Here is a 20237-nt window from a genome sequence, read left to right as displayed (position 1 = left end):
CATAGCTAGGAAGTGTATGAGGTTAGATTTGCACTCAGGTTTTCCTCACTCCAGACCTGGTGTGCTCTGTGCTATCCAGATGACTCCAACTAGGAAAACAGTAAATATTTGAAATCAGGAAGGTACTAGAATTAAGAGGAATTGGTAAAGGCTTATGGGATTTTAGTGAGATTGGAAGCCCAGCGAGCCAGTTCAATGGAAATGAGGAGGGAGAATTGCAGGTATAGAAGCTATCCAGAAGAAATGACAGTGTCTTGGAGATAGAATGGCCAAGAGCAGTGTTACTACATGAAAGAGTACATGGTAGGAGTCAAGTATAAGAAGACTGAGGTGAGAATGGGCAGAGGATGAAGGGCTCTGAATGTCAGGCAGAGGATTTTATATTTGGTCATGGAAGCAATAGGAAGCCACTGGAAGTTAGTGAGTAGTAAGATGACACAGTTGGACCTGGGTTAGAGTAAAATCACTGAAGGATGGACTGGAGTGGCGGGAGCTTGAGGAGGGCGGACTTTGCAGGAGGCCCTTGTAATAGTCCAGGGATAAGGTGAGGAGGGTCTGCAGCAGGACTGAAGGTGAGAAGTGTGGACCAAAGAAGGAAATGGATCAGATAGATCGCAGAGGTGAAACTGACAAGCCTTGCCAAGCAATTGGATGAGGGGAAGAGAGACTGAGGAGAAGGAGGATTCCAAGTTATGACTCGTAGGCCGCAGAGCTAGTGAAGAGGGGAGGATTTAGAGAGAAAAGCCATTAGTCCACTTTGGGACAGCCAGTCTGAGATGTCTATAAGGCCGGAGGAGTTGTGAGACTGGAGGGAAGACAGGATAGGTACATTGTAAGATGATAATTAAAACCATGGGATCTGAGAAGATCACCAAGAGTAGTAATATGGAAGGAGAAGGGAAAAGGGTCCAGGACACAACTCTGTGGGAAACCTACAGGGGGAGGGCATGGTCAAGAATTTGTTTTATTTAATTATGCAATTGTTAGACGGATTCTCTCCTTTCCTTCTCTCTCCTTGCTTTCTTTCTTCTTTCCTCCCCTCCAATGTGAAGGAGAGATGGAAAAGAATCAAAAAAAAAAAAAAGCTAAACAAAACAGAATTTAAAAAAATAATAAAAACCACCCCTAAACCAAAAAATTCTTTGTGTCAGAGACTCCCCTAATATTTTTGGCAGTCTAGCCTATGGACCCCTTCCTCAATGTTTTTAAAAAACAAGCTCTGTAAATAAGTTCTTGTTTTAAAAATCAAAGACTGTAAGTTAAGAACTCCAGTGATAAAACATTTTCCTTTATGTTCCTCCTGCCACCACTCTAGAAAGGACAGTCACTATTGCTCTGGACAGTCTGCAGTAGCCTCTTAACAAGTTTTTTTCTTCCTTTGCTTTTTTCCTACTCCCATCCATTTTTCATTTATAAAAATTTTTCATTAGTATACAAATCTTTAGTGCTTTTCCAATTTCTAACTAAAGTTCAGCCTCTTTTGCTTGGCCTCTGAAGCCCTCCAAAATCTTTTGCCACCCTATCTGCCCATCCTTAATCTCCAATAACTCTCCTTCAGGCTCTAGGAAAAAGTTTATTACTCTCTAAACTTTGACCAGACCCCTCATTTTTTGCCTCCCTACATGGATTCACTGCCTAGAATGGACTCATTCTTCTTTCTTTAGCTTTTTGATTTCTCCTCATTTTTGAGTCCCAACTCAAAATGCTTTTTCCTCAATGAAATCTCCTTGATCCCTAGTCTCCTATCAGTTGCCTATAGTGTTCCCCCGTGAATCTTACATGAGACCTGATCTGTCAACTACCCAGTGCACTAACCATGAAAGAATTCATTCTAGCCAGCTCTTAGTTTCTGTCTTTACCTACTAGAGACAGTGAGCACCTTAAGCCTTACACTTTATATTTCTCTCGATATCAGGTACAGCGATCCCATTCAATTAGCATGAAATGTTTCTTAGATGAGTAATATTTAAAAAAAAAATCATCAGCTGTTGAATATTTTTAATGAAATTTTTTGTGGGTTTATATAGATCCAGTTTTGCATGATGAGAACTACTGTCTCATGAACTAACAACCTTTCTCTGTGTTAATGGTTTGAGTAAAATAGTCTATGAATGATCCACATTACCTTTACAGAAAAAGGTTCAGTTACCAAAGCTGGATGCAGCATTTGAAATGATCAGTGTCTATAAACCAGATATCCTAATGGTACCATGTGGGTGCCCAGGCCATGAAAACCTGCATCTCCATGCTTCCTTGGGCCTACCTATAGCAGTGTGTGTCAGTTAAATGGAAAGAACGCCCTTTCTTTGTGGTAGACTTCTCATAGTTGTCAGTCCAGTGAGAAAGCAAAGGGAATTTTGGATCACCTGAGTGGAGGTGTGATGGGAGGTCATTCAGCGTGCTCTACGGGCCTAACTACATTGTCAACAGTGGAAGCCCTCTATCCTCCAGGATAACAGCTCAAGGGTGTTGTGGTTATGAGTCTTACATAATATGATAGCAGGCCTGTAACCTTTATCTGAGGGAAGAATACACATGTGGATGAAATTACAGGTCCTGGAAATACAGACAAGTTTTAAATTAATTCTATACTTAAAAGACACTTCTTAGATGTTTGTGGAAGTGACCTGATCATGGAAATGACCCTCTTTTTCTAAAGCCGATGCTGATGGAGTGATGATAACAACTGCTATTACTAATATTTGTATAATGCTTCAAGGTCACCAAGCACTTTATAAAGATATGGTATTATTCCCACAACCACCTTGGAAAGCAGGTGCTCCACGTTTCCACATTGAGGAGAGATCTGAGGCTAGATCTGAACTCTGGTCTTCCTGATTCTGCCTGAGAATAGTGCTCTCTGCCTTGTGCCACCTCGCTAGGGCAGGGCTAGGTAAGCTGGGCAGGCATTGTCTACAGGCCTGGCAATGGCCAGTGTGACTGCTTTCTGAGGATTAGTCCAGACAATTTCAGGGGGTTTCTCCTCAGCCAGCTCACTATCAGAGAAGAGGGATTTTTTGGTTTGATTTTTTCATAGCAAGGAATGAATACCATCTGCTGTGGTGAAGAAGGGCCACAACCTGCACAGGTGAAGCACCTGCACTGCTCAATCAGTCCTATACAAAGGCAAAGGAGCAAGTGAGTTGACAAATAACCTCAAGGGAGAGACAGGAGGAGGTGGACCAAGTAAACCAGCTCCCAGCAACTTGGTAGAGGCAGCCCCACAGTCTGCCTACCAGAACAACCTTCCTTGCCCTGCCCTCTGTCTCCCAGAGAAGCCTAGGAGAGATGCAGACCTCTGTGACGTGGGCCTTTTCAGAGCCACAGTTCTGATGCCCCCAAAAGTCATTTAGCACCCAGATGCTCAGTGCTGTCAAGTGACTCAATGCCAACAAATCTGGCCTTACCACCTGAGATGACAGTGAAGAAGATGGAGTGCTGGGTTCATGTCACAGCCCTATGAGAGAACCTTTCTATAGAGCCTGTCTCCCCCTATTCTAAAGGGAGCTCCAGGAGAGCAGAGGCTTTTCTGCTAGGCTATTTATAGCTCAAGAGGTATCAACCCGGAGTTCTCAGAAAAATTTCAAAGGCTGTAGATGAATGTAGATGGGGAAAAATCCACCTATCTTTATTTGCATTAATCTCTAACTAAAATCTGATAATTCCTTCAATTATCAATGGAGATAATAAGCCACAATAGTATTATTAGTAACCATGACTTTACCAACAGAAATCACATGTATTCATATTAGACAATAATTTTAAGTTATTACAATATTACAATATATTGCTTAAGTCTATCATTACTGAGAAATAACTAGTCATCAGAACTACTGCTAGATCATATGCAATCAATTGTCCTGTCTAGTGATGCTCATACGATACAAATATTAGGGTCCAGCTATTAGGATCGACAGGTTTTACCAGCATACAGAAGATGTCCATGGCATTATAAAGGTTAAGAATTTCTGATTTGGCTCAATGCTTTGAAAACAGGAAGCACTTAATAAATGCTTTCTCATTCATTCACCTATCTAGTTGCAAAGTTTTTCTAACAGCAATTCTAAAAGAAGATAACTATATATTTTATTTTATTTATATTATATATATTTTATTCTTTGAATAAATCTAGCAAACATCAAATTCAGACTATCTGAAATGCTTTTTAAAAACCTCAAGAATCAATAAATGAGGATATCCGCATCTTTTACATAAATATTTTACGTGCTTAAAGCAACAAAACTTGTTATTCTAATTATTTTGGATAAAAATATTTTAAAAATAAATTGCAGACTTCTCTAATTTCTTAGAGAAAACCGAGTAAGTTATGATCACAAGCAAACATTAATTCATTTAAATAATAAGCAAAACAAATTTAAATAAATAAATAGTACCGTTATAGGAAAATTTTATGCATATGTTAATTTACCTCCATTTTAGGTAAGTTTTGATAACGCCAGGCTATCTTCATGGAAACATCCGGCTCTCCTTGTGATTTATGACTGCTTACTTCATCAAGCTCTTTTTTATACTTATCATCATGTAATGGTTCAGGAAGTTCCTAATAAAGGAGAATAAGATCTTATTAAAGAATACATTTTTAAAATTATGATTACTGGAATTCCCAAAAAATTAAAAATTGGTGTCCCAACTAGCAAAAACACAAAGCTATTATGCCAACACATGCAATTCTGAAATATAGAATTATTGAAATTAATTCCCATTCTAGTAGGGTTTAAAGCAAATTAATATCCAGAAACCACACAGATTCTTTTTGCTTTTTTATATTAATGCAAATATTCTTAGTACTATCTTGATTATACCTCATTTATTTAAAACAATGAAAACAAAATAAAAAATCCTCAACAGGACAAAAAACATCCAATTTTTATTCTACATAACTTTTTTAGGGGGGAGAGGGAAGAAGGGTAGGCATGACAATTTGCTTTCTGAATTACTTCTACTACTATTACTATTAACATGAATTAAAAATACCAATAATAGATAATATTTACAAAGTACATACTGTATGCCAGGCAATGTACTTTACAATTACACTTACAATTATTACTTACACTTTACAATTATTACTTTATTTGATCCTCATAGCAACTCTGGGAAGTAAGTGATATTATTATTCCCACTTTATAGATAAGAAAACTGAGACAAACAAATGGTAAACTGATTCAGTTACTGAGGCTAGTTTTGAACCTAACTCCAAGCCCAGTCCTCCATGCACTGAACAACCAGCTAATAGAATTATGCATGATACTCTCAAGAAAGGGTTACGGGGCAAATAATGCAGTGTATACAGTAAAGTTAATTCCACGGAAGAAGCAAAATACTTGATAGTCTGGGTTTATTTGTGATACAGCAGAATCAGAAAGTGTAACTTGGTGATGTAGTAGATGCAAAGTCATATTGTATATCAGTATCTTTCCAAAGCTAACTATTTCAAACATTTAAATTGTCTGCAGCAGGTTTTGATTCACTTCAAGTGATCTCAAAGTAAATTATATATAAAGCAAGTGATAGAAAGAACTAGTTATAGTTCAAAAACCTACTCATAACATATTTTGGTTCAGGCATTCGAACAAAACATATGTATGATAAGATATGGAAAATTTTCTTTTTCTGATGAACATAAAATTTAAAGATTTTTAAAAATAAATAGAATGATCATATCTGTTATTCAGGATAATGGATTTTTATGTTGAGTTAATTCATTATTTGTAAAATATAAATATTCTTTTGTTAAAATGTTAATTTAGATTATTAGATGGCTTCACAATCTCACAATTATCAATGCATGCTTGTGACAAAATTCACTATTCACCCAACAAAAAGGGGAATTCAACTATACTAGAGAAAAGATTTAGGGCTTCCTCTTCCACCAGGCTCACATTTTTATTTGATTGTTTCTCACTCTTTACAAATGTCTCATAGTAAATTAGAAATTTTCCGCTATTAGGTAGGTTTTTTGTGATTAAAGGGAAAACTCTACAATCATTCCTAAATGAAACCTTTTCTTAATATGATTGTAATTCTCCTTAATGTCAGCTAACATTCTAAGAGAACATGATGAAATTACCCAACCTTTTCCTACAAATTAGAAATTTTTCCTGATTTTAAATTTTAAGGAATCTTATTCATAAGAGCAGAAATTTTGTATTCTTTCAAAATTTTTCCATGCACTTCAATCCTTTGATAGAATACAATGTGAACAATATCACATAATCCAAATTTAATGTGAATATAACAGTTTTAATAATTAGTCCTTTGCTGCATATCTGAAGGTAGAGATGGAAAAGTTCAAATGGATTAGAACACTCTACAACCAAACATATTTATCTTTGATTTGACAAGGTTGATAGGATTGTTACACAGAAAACCATTCTAATTTAACTTATTTAATCATTAGTTTCCCTGAAAAGCCAGTATTTTTATTCCCTTTTTGTTTAAATTAGTTTCATAAAATGACTTTTCATAAAATAATTATGTCTTTATAATCCACCAGATAGTTGAAGCCATATTATAATTCCCATTAAATTGTATTATTAGGCTACTGAATGTTACTTTTACCAAAGTAATAACTATTATAGAGCTACTTAACATTAATTTTACAGAAAATAGTGGGAATCCAGTGCAGACTCTATTATCTGTTCCTTCTTGATTCCAGGTTACCTCTCATATTTTCTTTGTACAGGATAGATTCAATCATAGTTAGTCCTATCTTGACATTGTTTTTTGGACTCTGACATTTTATTACCTCCCTCCCAACCCCCAGCTTCTAGATGGTATAAGTAGCAGGTAAATAAATCAGTTTTCTGTTTTAAAAAAAATTTTTTTTGAGGTAGTTCTCCTAATGGTCTCAATCTACCACTGCTAAAAACTAATGGGAAATAATAAGGAATTACACATCCACCACCTCATGGTGTTCTTAATAAATGTATCCTCTCTTAGATACAAAGATATAGATTCTTCCCTCAGTTTTTAATGCTTGTCTACAATACTCCCTGTATGCATGATGTTTTGTGGCATCAAAAAAGAAGTTACAGAGTTTAATGGCTTATGAGAAAAAAACAATTACTCAAAATGCTATTTTTGAACCCAGATGGCTATAACGGACAAATTTCATCCCTTTTCTCCAAAAGAGGCCTGAAGATCATAACAGAATGCTAATATTTAAATATAAAATTACTGAAATAACAAAGAGAACAGAATATTTTCCTGTTTAAATTTTCACAATTTTCTATTTTCAAAATATCTATAATCTAAATTGTTATTCTGAATTGGGGGACTTTCAGGTAATACCTGAAATACTTTAGGGAATGTGTTATCTTTGCTAATCTCAGAAACACAATGGAACTGAGTGCTACTCACAAACCATTGTTTAGGAAGAGTTGGTAAATCCTATCTCTGAATTCCTCTAACTCATTAAGCTGGCCATTGTTCAGGGGTTTTCAAAACTCAAACCACAACTGTCAAATTGCAGTATCATCACTTAACAAATGTGTCATCTCAAATATTTCCAGAAGGCAGCTTAGTTTATGACACTATTCCAAAGTAATCCATTTTAAACTTTAAGGTGCCTAGGAAAGACATCAAAAACTTTAAAAAAAAAAAAATGTACAGAGTATATTCTCCTAAGTGGAAGGTGCTTGTGTGCTTGGGTATGCACACATATGCATTCATGCACATGCACATGTGGGTGAATATTGTATTTAAAAAAAATTACATCAGGGGGAAATGAGAGTATACCAATTCTAGTTGGTACATTTTTTTCCTACTTCAAAACATACTGAAAGAAAAGAAACATGCAGAAATGGAGTGATATTATTTGGAAATCAAGATGCCAAGAAAAAGGAACAATGGGACTCATCCCATGATAATTATCTGACCAAATGTAAAATAGCACTTTGTCTTCTCATCTCAAGGAACATGGCCTTGGCTTTGGTCATTTGAGCACCAAAATCCTCAGGGGAAAACAAAAGGAATGACAAATAACAGGGTGGCCCAGCCACAAAGAAAACCATAAAACAAAACGGGCTCTAGAGCAAACTGAACCAGCCATTCAAAGAGAATGTGCCCATCCCTGACAGAGGGACAGAGTCAGCACAGTGGACCCAGTCTGAGGCTCTCCATTCAAATCCTGGCTCAGCCGCTGTCCATGTGGCCTGGCTGTCACTTCCCCCTGTCCCCTCAACTGTGAAATGAAAGAACTGGGCTAGATCAGGAAGTCTTAAACTTTTCTCATTTCATGACCCCCTTTGCCCAAGAAATTTTTATATGACTCCAGGCATATAGATATATAAAATAGGTATACAAATTAATACATAACAAATTATGTATTTAATAATACATGACAAATAATACATTACAAATCTCATAACAAATTACTAATTTTACGATTTCCAGATTCAGTTATGCTAACCTATATGGGATCATGATGCATATTTTAAGAAGCTTTGGACTAGATAGCCTTCAGATCCTTTCCAGATGTAACTCTAGGGCTGTGAAACCCAGCAAAGGATGTTTTCTTGAATATCAATTGTCTTTAAAGTGAATAGATCTTCTTAAATCCAACACATTTTTTTTTGTTCTGTTGTATTTTTGTTTTTTAATCTTATAAGTAAATGCTATCAAGAATTCTTTTTTCATTATTTCTGTGTTTAGATATCTCATCATTTACCTATTCCACAGGACTGGTCTGTAACATACACCACCACACCAGTTATTCACTATTACTTCTCATTTTTCTAATCTCTCTCTCTGACAGATATAGCACTGGGACAATTTGCTGATTTATTATTACACTTTCCATATTTAACGTTCTAAGGACTTCTACATAGATGGATAAAGTTAAGTTCTGTTTAAATAAATAAAACTATTAACAAAACTAAGACTAAGATATAAAATTCACCTTCTCTAAGTTTACCAAAATAAACTTTGAGGCAATTCTATTAGCATACACGCCAATGATTCCTCTTACACCATATTTCTATATTTTGAAAATTTTTCCTTTGCTTTGATGTCTACTGAAAATAATGTTCTTAAAAAGTTAAAGGTCAGAGTTCTGGCTAGGTATTGTAAGCAACCATTCAGTATTGGTTTTGATTTATTTTACAATAGTGTTTCTAGTGGTAGTTCTTGTTAGTGGGTTATGATCCAAGAGTCCATCACCAAGATGTCAGGCTACTTTGGACAATGCAGTCTAGTACTGAAGAGTAGCTGGAAGTCTTTTTACTAATAGAGAATCTGTCAGTGCATTTCCTTGGTGAATGTTTCAAAAATGGAAGGCTTACCCATACTATGATGGGTAATCAGAAGAGGATTTTATTCTTGCTCACTTTAGTTTTTCAAATAACTTTTCCCATACCACTCCTTGGCACAATAAAAACCTAGAAAAAACCTATATGAGCTTCTAACAGAAACCGCAATTTTAAAAAAGGTCTGTAGAAACAAAATCAATTTCATCGGATTACTTCATATTTAGACAAACAATCCCAACTTTATACAAATATCTCAGAAATTATTTCTTTAGTTTGCTCGTCAATAAGCATTTAGTAAGAGCCTATTATGTGCCAAGAACTATACTAAGCACCTAACTTTTCTTAAATTCTAGTTCACCAGATACCCACCTAACATGATCAAAAATGAACTTTTAATTTTCCACTCTACATTACTTCTTTCCCCTAATTTCTCCATTCTATTAATGCCGCCAGGATTTCAGTCTCTAAAATGAAACTGTTTGCAAATCCTGTAAAATTTATGTCAACACAAAACATAAATTTCTTTTTTGTTGCCATCACCCTCACCAAAGTTGGCATAATTTTACCCAGATTACTTCAATAATGCCCTACTTGGGGCAGTGGGGTGGCACAGTAGACAGAGCCTGGGCTTCGAATCAGGAAGACTTGAATTCAACTATAGCCTCAGAAACTTAAGTAGTCATGTAACCCTGGGCAAATCATTTAACTCTGTGTGCCTCAGTTTCCTCATCTGTAAGATGAGCTGGAGAAGGACATGACTATAGTGTCTGTGCCAAGAAACACCCCACAAGGGGTCACAAAGAGTTAGAGATGAATGAACAACATCAAAAGGGAATTCCTCTACTTCTAGGTTCTCATTCTTTTAATCTATCCTGCTCAATGCTCTGAGGAAATTACCATCTCTTTCAAAGTTCTTGAATGACTACTAAACATAATACTCAAAAAGAAAACTACACTACATAATTAAATCCTGAACCTGAAGTCCATAATTGGGTTCAAGACTCTCCCTTTCCAGTTTCTACTTCTACTAGAACACTATATGTTCTATGGTACTGTAATCACATATTCTAGGGAAACTATCCTTCTTATTTTTCCTTGAACCCAATGCTTTTCAGATTCTGTGCTTTGCCATGCTCTTCCCACTAAATAGAATGCTCTTTCCCTTTGTTATGGGCCAGAACTTGAAACAAGGTGCTAAGTCAGTAGAATTGATAGAGACAATGGTTGTTTAGCATGGTGCTTAACAATTCTCTAATTCAGTACATGTACTTAGTACTTAATATAGTTCCACAAGATTCACACCTATGATAAGAAAGCATATAAACTGGGACAAACTCAGCTCTGTTAATTCAGAGACAAGGGCACTAGAAGCTCTTGGAGGCTGAGACAGATTCATTCCATCATCCACCTTTATGGTGGCTGGAGTCTGAAGCACAAACCTTTGGATTCAGAGAGATTCAGAGGCCAGAGAAGACAGAGAACTGGAAGACAGAGACCATGGTGGTGGTCCTCTTGCCTCCCCCACAGAAACCAAGATACATTCAGGAGGACCTCAAAGAAGGGTAGCAGAAGCTCAAGCTCTCGGAACCAAGGAGAGAACTGGGCCTCTAAGAAAGCTAACTGGGCTCCAAGAAAGGAGACAATTCTTTTAAAGAGATAATAAAGGATTTGGACTTTAACACTTGTGTGGTGATTACTGAACTGAAGGGAAGGAAGCTCTCAGAGACCCCCAAGAAACTCAAATAAGAACATTACACCACTTCACCCCTGCTTACCAAAAATCACATCACCTTCAAGGTCAAAGTGAAATACCACCTCCTTCAAGGAGCCCTCTTTGATCCTGACAATTGGGTAATTGGTTGAAATTTCAGTCTCCTGTACATCCTTTAAGGTTCTTATCACTCTCATTCTTTTTATATTATATTTTCATTCATTCTCACTGAAAGCTTGAAATAAGAAATGGTAAATATATATATATATATATATATATATATATATATATATATTTTTTTTTTTTTTAAATTCTCCTCCCTAAGGCAGAGACAAGATGGCACAGTCATGTTAGGGATTTATCTGAGCTCTCCCTCAAACTTCTTCAAATAATGACTTTAAACAAATTATAGAGTGGTCTATTTTAAAAAAATGGAATGAAACAATTTTCCAGGCAGGTACAACTCAGAAGATCTGCAGGAAAGGTCTGGTGTGCCAGAGTGAGGGAGGAGCAAAATCCAGTGATGACTCTGTCAGTGCAGACAGGGCCCCAGCAAACCAGGAGCAGGTCTCAAGAGAGACTAAATTTGTGCTTCCCAGTTCTCTCAGCCCACAGAGGGTTAAGGAGATCAAACAATGAATGAGAAGATTTACAGGAGTCCTTTCGCCAACACCAGGAGTGCCCAAGTCCTCAGTCTCAATAATAGAGTGAGGAAGGGCACTAGCACAGCAGAGTTTGTGCCACAAGGGCATAGTTCCAGAGCTGAAAAGAGTACTTGCAGTCACTCATAAACCAGGGCACAGAACAGGAGAGTAATAAGCACACCTCTCCTTAGGTCACATCACTATGGAAATGCCAAAAACTTACAGGTCCCCAGAATTACATTTGAAAACAACTTCATAAAAAAATCTGAAGTGTGAAAAACAGAGCCCCACTTTAGAATTAAAAGTCAAATAGTTGGAAAATGAGCAAACAACAGAAAAAATTTCTGACCATAGAAAGCTACTATGGTGACAAAGAAAATCAAAATACACACTCAGAAGAAAATAATAAAATCATAGCTCCTAAAATGAAAACCTCCAAGAAAAATATGAATTGGTCTCAGACCATGAAAGAGTTAAAAATTAACTAAGACAGGTTTAGGAAAAAATTGGAATGAGAAATAGAGTGATGCAAGAAAATCATGTACAAAGAATCAAGAGTTTGTTAAAGGAAGCATCTTTCCCCCCAAAAAACCCCACCAAACCCCCAAAACAAAAAGAAAATCCTGAAGAAAATAAAAATTTAAAAAATAGAATAGGTCAAATGGTAAAAGGAGTTACAAAAACTCACTGAAAAAAATAACTCCTTAAAGTTAGAAATTGGATAAGTGGAAGTTAATGACTTTATGAGACATCAAGAAAGAATCAAAGAAAATCAAAAGAATGGAAAAAATAAAAAATGTGAAATATCTCATTGGGGGGAAAAAAAAAAACCTGACCTGAAAAAGAGATCCAGGAGAGATAATTTAAGAATTACTGGCCTACCTGAAAGTCATGATCAAAAAAAGAGCCATAAATCAACTTTCAAGAAAGTATCAAGGAAAACTGCTCTGATATCCTAGAACCAGAGGGTAAAATAGAAACTGAAGGAATCCACTATTCATCTCCTGAAAGAGATGCTCAAATGAAAACTTCAAGAATATTATATCCCAATTGCAGAGCTCTCAGATTGAGGTTAAAAATAATGCAAACAGTAAAAAAAAAAATAATTCTCATATCATGGAGCCACAGCTAGGATAACACAAGATTTAGCAGCTTTTACATTAAAGGATCAGAGGGCTAAGAAAATGATATCTCAGAGGGCAAAAGAGATAAGATTACAACCAAGAATTACCCACCCAGCAAAATTGATCATAACCTTTCGGAGAAAACTGGATATTCAATGAAATAAGAGAAATTTCAAGCATTCCTGATAAAAAGAACAGAGCTGAACAGAAAAACTGACTTTCAAATACAAGATGTAAAAGAAGCACAACCAAATGAATAGGAAAGAAAAATCATAAGAGATTCAATATGGTTAAACTGTTTATATTCTTACATGGAAAATTTATAACTCCTAAATACTTTTATCATTATTAGGGCAGTTAGGAATATACATAGATAGAAAGCAGAAATGTGAGTTGAATGTGATGGTATGGTTTTCTAAAAAATCAAAAATAAGGAATGAAAAAGAAGAATGCACTGGGAGAAAGGGAAAGGGGGAGGTAAAATGGGATAAATTATCTGACATAAAAGTGGCCTGAAAGAGATTTTATAATGGAGGAGAATGTAGGAAAAGTTGGGAGGGAAACCCATGAACTTTACTCTCACTGGAATTTGCTCAAAGAGGGAATAATACACACACTCAATTGGGTATAGAAATCTGTCTTATCATATAGGAAATTAGGAATCAAAAACACAAGGGAGAGGCAGCTAGGTGGCACAGTGGATAGAGCACCAACCTTGAATTCAGGAGGACCTGAGTTCAAATATGGTCTCAGACACTTAACACTTTCTAGCTGTGTGACCCTGGGCAAATCACTTAAGCCCAGTCTCAAAAAAAAAAAAAAATAAAAATAAAAAAAAAAGACAAGGGAATGGGGAGCTGATAGAAGGGCAGTTTGGGAAAGGTAAAAGTCAGAAACAAAACACTTTTGAGAATGGACAAGACAAAAGAAGAGAAAGAGTAAAATAAATGGAGGGAAATGCATAGTGAAAAAAATTTGCAGTGAGTTTCTCTGCTAAAGATTTCATTTCTTAAACATAGAAAATGGAGTCAAATTTATAGAAATAAAGAGACATTTTTCAATTGATAAATGGTCAAAGAATATAAAGTTTTCAAAGTAATCAAAGCTATCTATAGTCATATAAAATGCTCTAAATCATTATTGATGAGAAAAATTTAAATTAAAACAACTCTGAGTTACCACTTTACACCTTTCAAGAGTACTAATATGACAGAAAAAAAAAAATGACAAATATTGGAGGGGATGTGGGAAAACAAAAACACTAAACTGCTGGTAAAGCTGTACACTGATTCAATCATTTAGGAGAATAATTTGGAACTATGCCCAAAGGCTGTAAAGCTATACTTTTTCTTTGACTAAACAATACTGTTATTAAATCTGCATCCCAAAGAGATAAAAAAACAAAAATGAAAAGGACCTCCTATACCAAAATAGTTCTTTTAGTGGTGGCAAAAAATTGGAAATTATGGGGATATTCATCAACTAGAGAATGGCTAAACAAATTGTCCTTAATAATTGTGATGGAATACTATTGTGCTTTAAGAAATAATGAGCAGGAAAACATGGAAGGTTTACATGAACTGATGTGAAGTGAAATAAGCAGAAACAGGAAAACACTGAATATAGTACAATGGTCTATTGTGAATAACCAAGTGATGGCCAATTGTTAACAATAAAATGATCCAATCCAATTTTGTATGATTTAAGATGAAAAGTGATGTTCATCTCCAGAGAAAGAACCAGTTGAGCTTGAATGCAAATCACTAATACCTTTTCTTTATTTTGCTTGTATTTACTTTTTGCCTATGTTTTCTTTCCCAGGATGTCTTACACATGTATAACCTATGTCAAATTGCTTGTCTTCTCAACGAGGGGTGAGGAAGAGGGAAAGAGGAAAGGAATTTGGAACTCAAAATATGAAAAAAATAACATTTTCACAAATGTAAATATCTTTCTTAAACTACTATGTCCTTTAATGACTTTTTTACTTTCCACTGTCTAATTTTTTAAAATTGAAATCTTGTTTTCCTATGTCTTTTAAGTATTTTCAAAGTGCCATGGAACCTAAAATAAGGATAATCATTGGATACTAAATATATACCAAAAGAACAAATGTTACCCATGTCAATGTCTTCTAGCTGTTTTAGATGACATATTATTTCTTCTCTTATCAACAACACAAAAATTTGGTGGTTAATAATAATAACGATGATGATGATAGCTGACATTTATATTCCAGTTACTATGTAAAATGTACTATGCTTAGTGATTTATGCTTATTATCTCAATGATCCTCACAGCATCCTTGGAGAGTAGGTGCTATTATTCACACCATTTTACAGAGGAGGAAAATGAGGCAAACAGATGCTAAGTGATTTACCCATGGTCAGTTAGTGTGGGGGCTGCATCTGCACATGGGTAGTCCAGCTCCAGGCCAGGTGCTCTGTCTACTCTGCCCCAAGGAAAGACTCACACATGTCTGAGTTCAGGAGCTGCCTCTGGGAGATATAGTACCTTCCTCTCCTAGTCTAAGCTCACTCTAGTATCAGACCAAGTACTTTGGATCTATTAGTAGCACTGAGCCAGAGATGAGGCAAGTACCTCACTTAGTAGCTCTGTTTACATGCTCTTAAAAAAGCTTCATATAACAGACATAATTCCCAGCATAGTATTACAAAAAAGTCCCAAGGACAATTACTTTTCAACCAGAACTGAAGTTTGCTCACTTTTCACTACATCCATCATTCTTTTTGCAAAAGATCGTAATAAAGGAAATAACTAACAAAGTTTGCCTTACAAAGTTTAAGCATCAGTGGTACAACTGCTTATTTGCCAATCTACAACAATAGGTTGAGAAATAAAAGTATGCACGAAAATTGGTATTCTTTCCATGTAATTCTGAAAAATTCCTACATATAAAAATTATCAACTCTTTTTACAAAAGCAAAATAGTTACTTTATAATTTAGTTTCATTTAGAGTATAAAATTCAGGGAAAAAATGTTTTTAAAGATGGATGCCTAAATAATCTGCATGGCCATTCCATATTGTAAAATGATAAAAATTTCTTCCTCTCCCTGAAACTCCCAATAGCTGTCATATATTATGGAAAATTTATTTTTTTATTTTGTCAGTTAAACTACAAATGAGAAACCTGCTGGCACTTAAGTATGACACAATTATTTTTAATGTTCACTATATGTCCCTTCTGGACTCTCACAGCACAAACTAATACATTTTCAGTCATACAACTGAGATGAAATTGATTATATTCCCATTATATTCCCCAAATAAATAAAATTATGATTTCAAACAGAAAATTTTAATTTTTTTATTTCAAGGTCAATCTATTGATCATACTAGCTCCCAAATATCATTTGGATATTTAAAACAACTTCATATAAAAGACATAATTCCTAGATAAGTAGGGAACTTCTGAACTTTTCATATTTGGCTCTAGAGGGTATAAGATGCCCCCTGACATTTATAATCCAAAGAAATAGGCCTGAGGGGGTCAGACTTTCTCTTGTGGTGTACCTCTAGTAATGTTTTGTTATTCAGAAGATAGCAAAGAGTAGAGAGGTAAAAAGAAAAAGTGAAAATAAGCATTATAAATTTGTAATCAACACACAAAGTGCAGCAGGAAAAATAAATAAAAATCAGAATGAATGATAAAAGAGAATTCACAATACAAGCATTTTTGGTGTTTTTAGTCTAATTTTCACATTTTTTGGATGAGAATAAAACAAAGGGAATTTGTAAAATGTGTTTCCACAGCAGTCACATAACAGCATCGACAAGCCTTTCCTATCTCCAGATACTAAATGCTTTAGAACTCTGACTCTATTTCAGTTTTAGCACCAGAAATGTTTATCCCTACCTCCCAAATGATGTCAATACACATTTTCTCCATACAATTCATGTCTCTCAGTGTTTACTGCGATATTACTTTGCTGTCATTGTTTTGGCAGATGCACAAGCAAAATCTGATTCTAACAGTTTGACCCTTCTCACTTCTTATGTTCTCTAGGGCATAATAAAACCCAAGATACAATCCCACAGCAGTTAATGAAGCTTAACCTCCCACCCTCTTAATTACCAATGCATTACACCAACTATAGACATCATACTCCTCTCTAAGCTATTTTACAATTCAGCAGAAGTACTACTGAGCTATTATGTAGACATAATCCCAGCCAAATGTGAAATCCTTCTTAAATAAAATCTTTTGATCCTTGCAGGTTTTGGTAACTGTATAATTAATACTACTTAAGAATTATCTATTTATGTATTGATAAATATATAGCTTGATATAGTTTGGCTAATTTTATTTTGCATAGCAGCCAGTGCTGCAGGAAGTCAGTGAAGTTTGAAAAGAAAAAGAAAATAATCCCTCTGTAACTAATTTGAGATCTTAATTTAAAGTGAAATTTAAAACATTAAAATTTAAGTGAAATATTACAGATATTTAAAAGAAATTTTCATAAATTCAAGATTTTTTTCTAGGAATTTTCATTTTTGGTATTTGACAATGTGATCATTTTAATTATTAGAAACTTTCAAAAAGGTCTTCTAAGTATGAGAGTTGAAAGTGTAATTTTAAAAAACCGACAAAGAGATTTTAAAATAACAAATGAATGGATGCATAACTTCTTTAATATTTTTCTCATTTATTAGCTGATTCTCAGATCTATTTCTATCTAAGATTTTTTTTCCCTCTTCTCTGTAAAAAGTGCCAAAATATTTGTCATGAGGCAAGTTGTGGTGGAAAGAATACTTTTAGCCCTACAAGGGGAAAAAAAAATTGTTTAAAGGGAATCTAAAAAAATGAAGAAATCACTATGAGATATTTTTGATATTTGTGGCCACAAAGCTTACCTACCAGAACCACACAAATGCAAAATCTAACCACTGAGGTAAGAGAAGTGTTTTCAATACCTCTTTTTCCATTGTCTCCTATCTCCACATCTCTTTTCAACATATAAAGTAGGAATGTGTTCAGAGGACTGAATAATCTCCCTCTCTCCTTCATTGTTTCCCAACCGAGATGGGGGAAAGAGGGGAGAATAACACAGTAGGAGTAGGAAGCAGGGGTCTGTAAGAGATGGTAAGAAGTGTCTGGGGAAGGGAAAAAAAAATTTCAGTAAGGAAAACTACTTTCATTTAATGACAAACTGATCTAATTTATTTTAAAATACAGAATGAACCACCACAGTCTTGAAAATGCTAAGCATATAAGGATGTCAAAGTAATCTAGACACAACCCCTATGAGGTACAGGGGAAAATGAGCTAGAGACAGATTATGTCACTTGCCCAAGGTCACAGCAAATCAGTTACAAATGACTTCCACAGAAATCAGGACTCTTAATCAAAGCAGAGATACTGCAGAGCAACCCTAACTCATTATTACATTTATTTAAAAGAGGAAAATGGCTTGAGATCCATGGATGGGAAATCTATATGTAATTGTAATATTATTTGCTTCTGTGATGACCTTTCACTTAATTTCTTAATATACAGAGAAAATACACAAGGTGTCCAGAGATTATTTTAAAAATCATCATGTGGATAGTGTTCATTTTCTAAATTTTCTAAAATAAGGAATACTGGGATATATTAAATGAGTCATTATGACTTTTTTTTGTTCCTTCTAAGTAATGTTCTACTTTTTTTTTTTTTTTTTCAAATTAGGGTCTTAAAGACATTACAGGAGCCATGTAAGAGATGAAAGCTGATGACTTAATTAAGGTGACTAAGCAAGATTCAACTAGCTTTTCAAACTAAGCATCCTTTCACTAAAACTAAACACGGTGATTGTGTCCTGCTCAAGTAAGATAAATAGTGAGGTTTCAATAGTTTTAAATAAATATAATATTAAGGCAATGGATACCAAGATGAAATTTCTTAATAGGAATTTTTTTTGAACACTACTTGCAAATTATTCATATTTAATTAGAATCGTTTTCTTTAATAAAGGATAAGGAAGACTATATTGAATGAAAGCATTGATATGTAATTTAAAAACAGAAATTATTTCTATTCAAAAAGACCTGAATAAATTATTTTTAAAATGTGATCTTACTGTGCAATATTTAAGAATTTGCTAAAACTAAGACCACAAAAAAACTTCTAGTTTTATAATTATATGTGTTTGTTAATACTTCAATTATTATCACATTCATCTCATAAACAAAAGATCTCCAAGTCAAAAAATATGAGAAATTTTGAAACATAGAATTTTTAAAATAGCATGAATAATGAAATTTGAAAAAAGTTTTATAATATTTTTAAACCTTATTCTGTCTCCCTCATCTAAAGTTATCTAAAGGTAACTTTATATATAAGGTACATGCATACATATATGCATATATATAAATATATACACATGCATAACAAACAATATCTAAATATGTCACAAAGTTAATTTCATATCACCACCAGCAGTTTTAAATATAACAAATAACAAATTAAACCTCAACTACTTAGTAAAGAAGGTAGCACAAGCATGATTGACCTAATTTTGCCTGTGATAAAATTAGCAAGTGTTTGAGGTAAGATTTGAACTTGCGTGTCCTGACTCACAGTCTAGCATGTAATCCATGTTATATTTCACAGTGATCAGACATACCCAATCCATGGTTCCCCTTCCAACCGCCCCATAGGAGTCACTAGCATAGGAGTCAACACTAGCAATGTAATGACTAAGACCTTATAAAGAGGTGGAACCCAAATGGTGGAACTGCTCCAACAAGACCCCAATCCCCCAAAAGTCACATGGAGCCAGCCCAATTTGGCACAGGGAAGTCCATGGGGACGGGGGTTCAGGGCTGGCAGGAGTTTGCCCAGTGAGAGAGAGCTGAGAACCATGGCCCAAGCGGAGGAAGCAGCAGAGTAAAGGAAGTCTCCACTGCGAGGGTCAGGGTAGACCAGGAGTTCCAGCCCTGGGCTCACAGACTGTGGGAGCTGTTGAACACACTATGGTACCCAATGGGGATGGAGCCCTATCAGGTTTAATTCCGGCTCCCCACTTCTGCCAGGTGAAGGACTCAGAAGGCAGAATGAGGCAAGAACTTTCCGGAGAGGGCCGAGGTGGACGTCGTTCTGACTGGATGTGCATGCTGGGAACGGATTTTGTTTGCTAAGTGCAGTTGGGGGCCCCACAACAAGACCTGAATTTATATCCCACCTAACATGTTTGCCAGCTGTGAGACTCCACCTGTTTTAATTGTTTTTTTTTCATCTGTAAAATCAGAATAATCACAGTACCTACCTCCCAGAGCTGTTGTGAGGACCAAAAGAGATAATTGTAAAGGGCTAAGCACAATACTTGGCACATGGAAAGCACTATGTAAATGTTAGCTATCTCTATTATTATTATCATCATCATCAGATGAAAAGAGGCCAAGAAGATGGATTTTGACTAATTAAACTAAATAAAATATTTTTGAAAGACAGGAAGACTGAATGAATTCTAAGAATTGGAATT

The 20237-nt window shown here is 35.1% G+C and overlaps 1 protein-coding gene across 1 annotated transcript in view; it reads right to left on the bottom strand.

The window, feature by feature from the left end:
- ELP4 (elongator acetyltransferase complex subunit 4) overlaps positions 1-20237 on the bottom strand; it is a 227493-nt gene that overhangs the window by 176381 nt on the left and 30875 nt on the right. The window contains exon 4 of the mRNA XM_074272926.1: positions 4430-4561. Within this exon, the coding sequence (XP_074129027.1) occupies positions 4430-4561 (132 nt within the window). The remainder of the gene's footprint in view (positions 1-4429; positions 4562-20237) is intronic.

The sequence above is a fragment of the Sminthopsis crassicaudata genome, chromosome 6 (assembly GCF_048593235.1).
Source record: "Sminthopsis crassicaudata isolate SCR6 chromosome 6, ASM4859323v1, whole genome shotgun sequence".
Taxonomy (NCBI): Eukaryota; Metazoa; Chordata; class Mammalia; order Dasyuromorphia; family Dasyuridae; genus Sminthopsis; species Sminthopsis crassicaudata.
The sequence above is the reverse complement of the archived record's forward strand: the minus strand, read 5'-3'. Positions and strand labels throughout refer to the sequence as shown.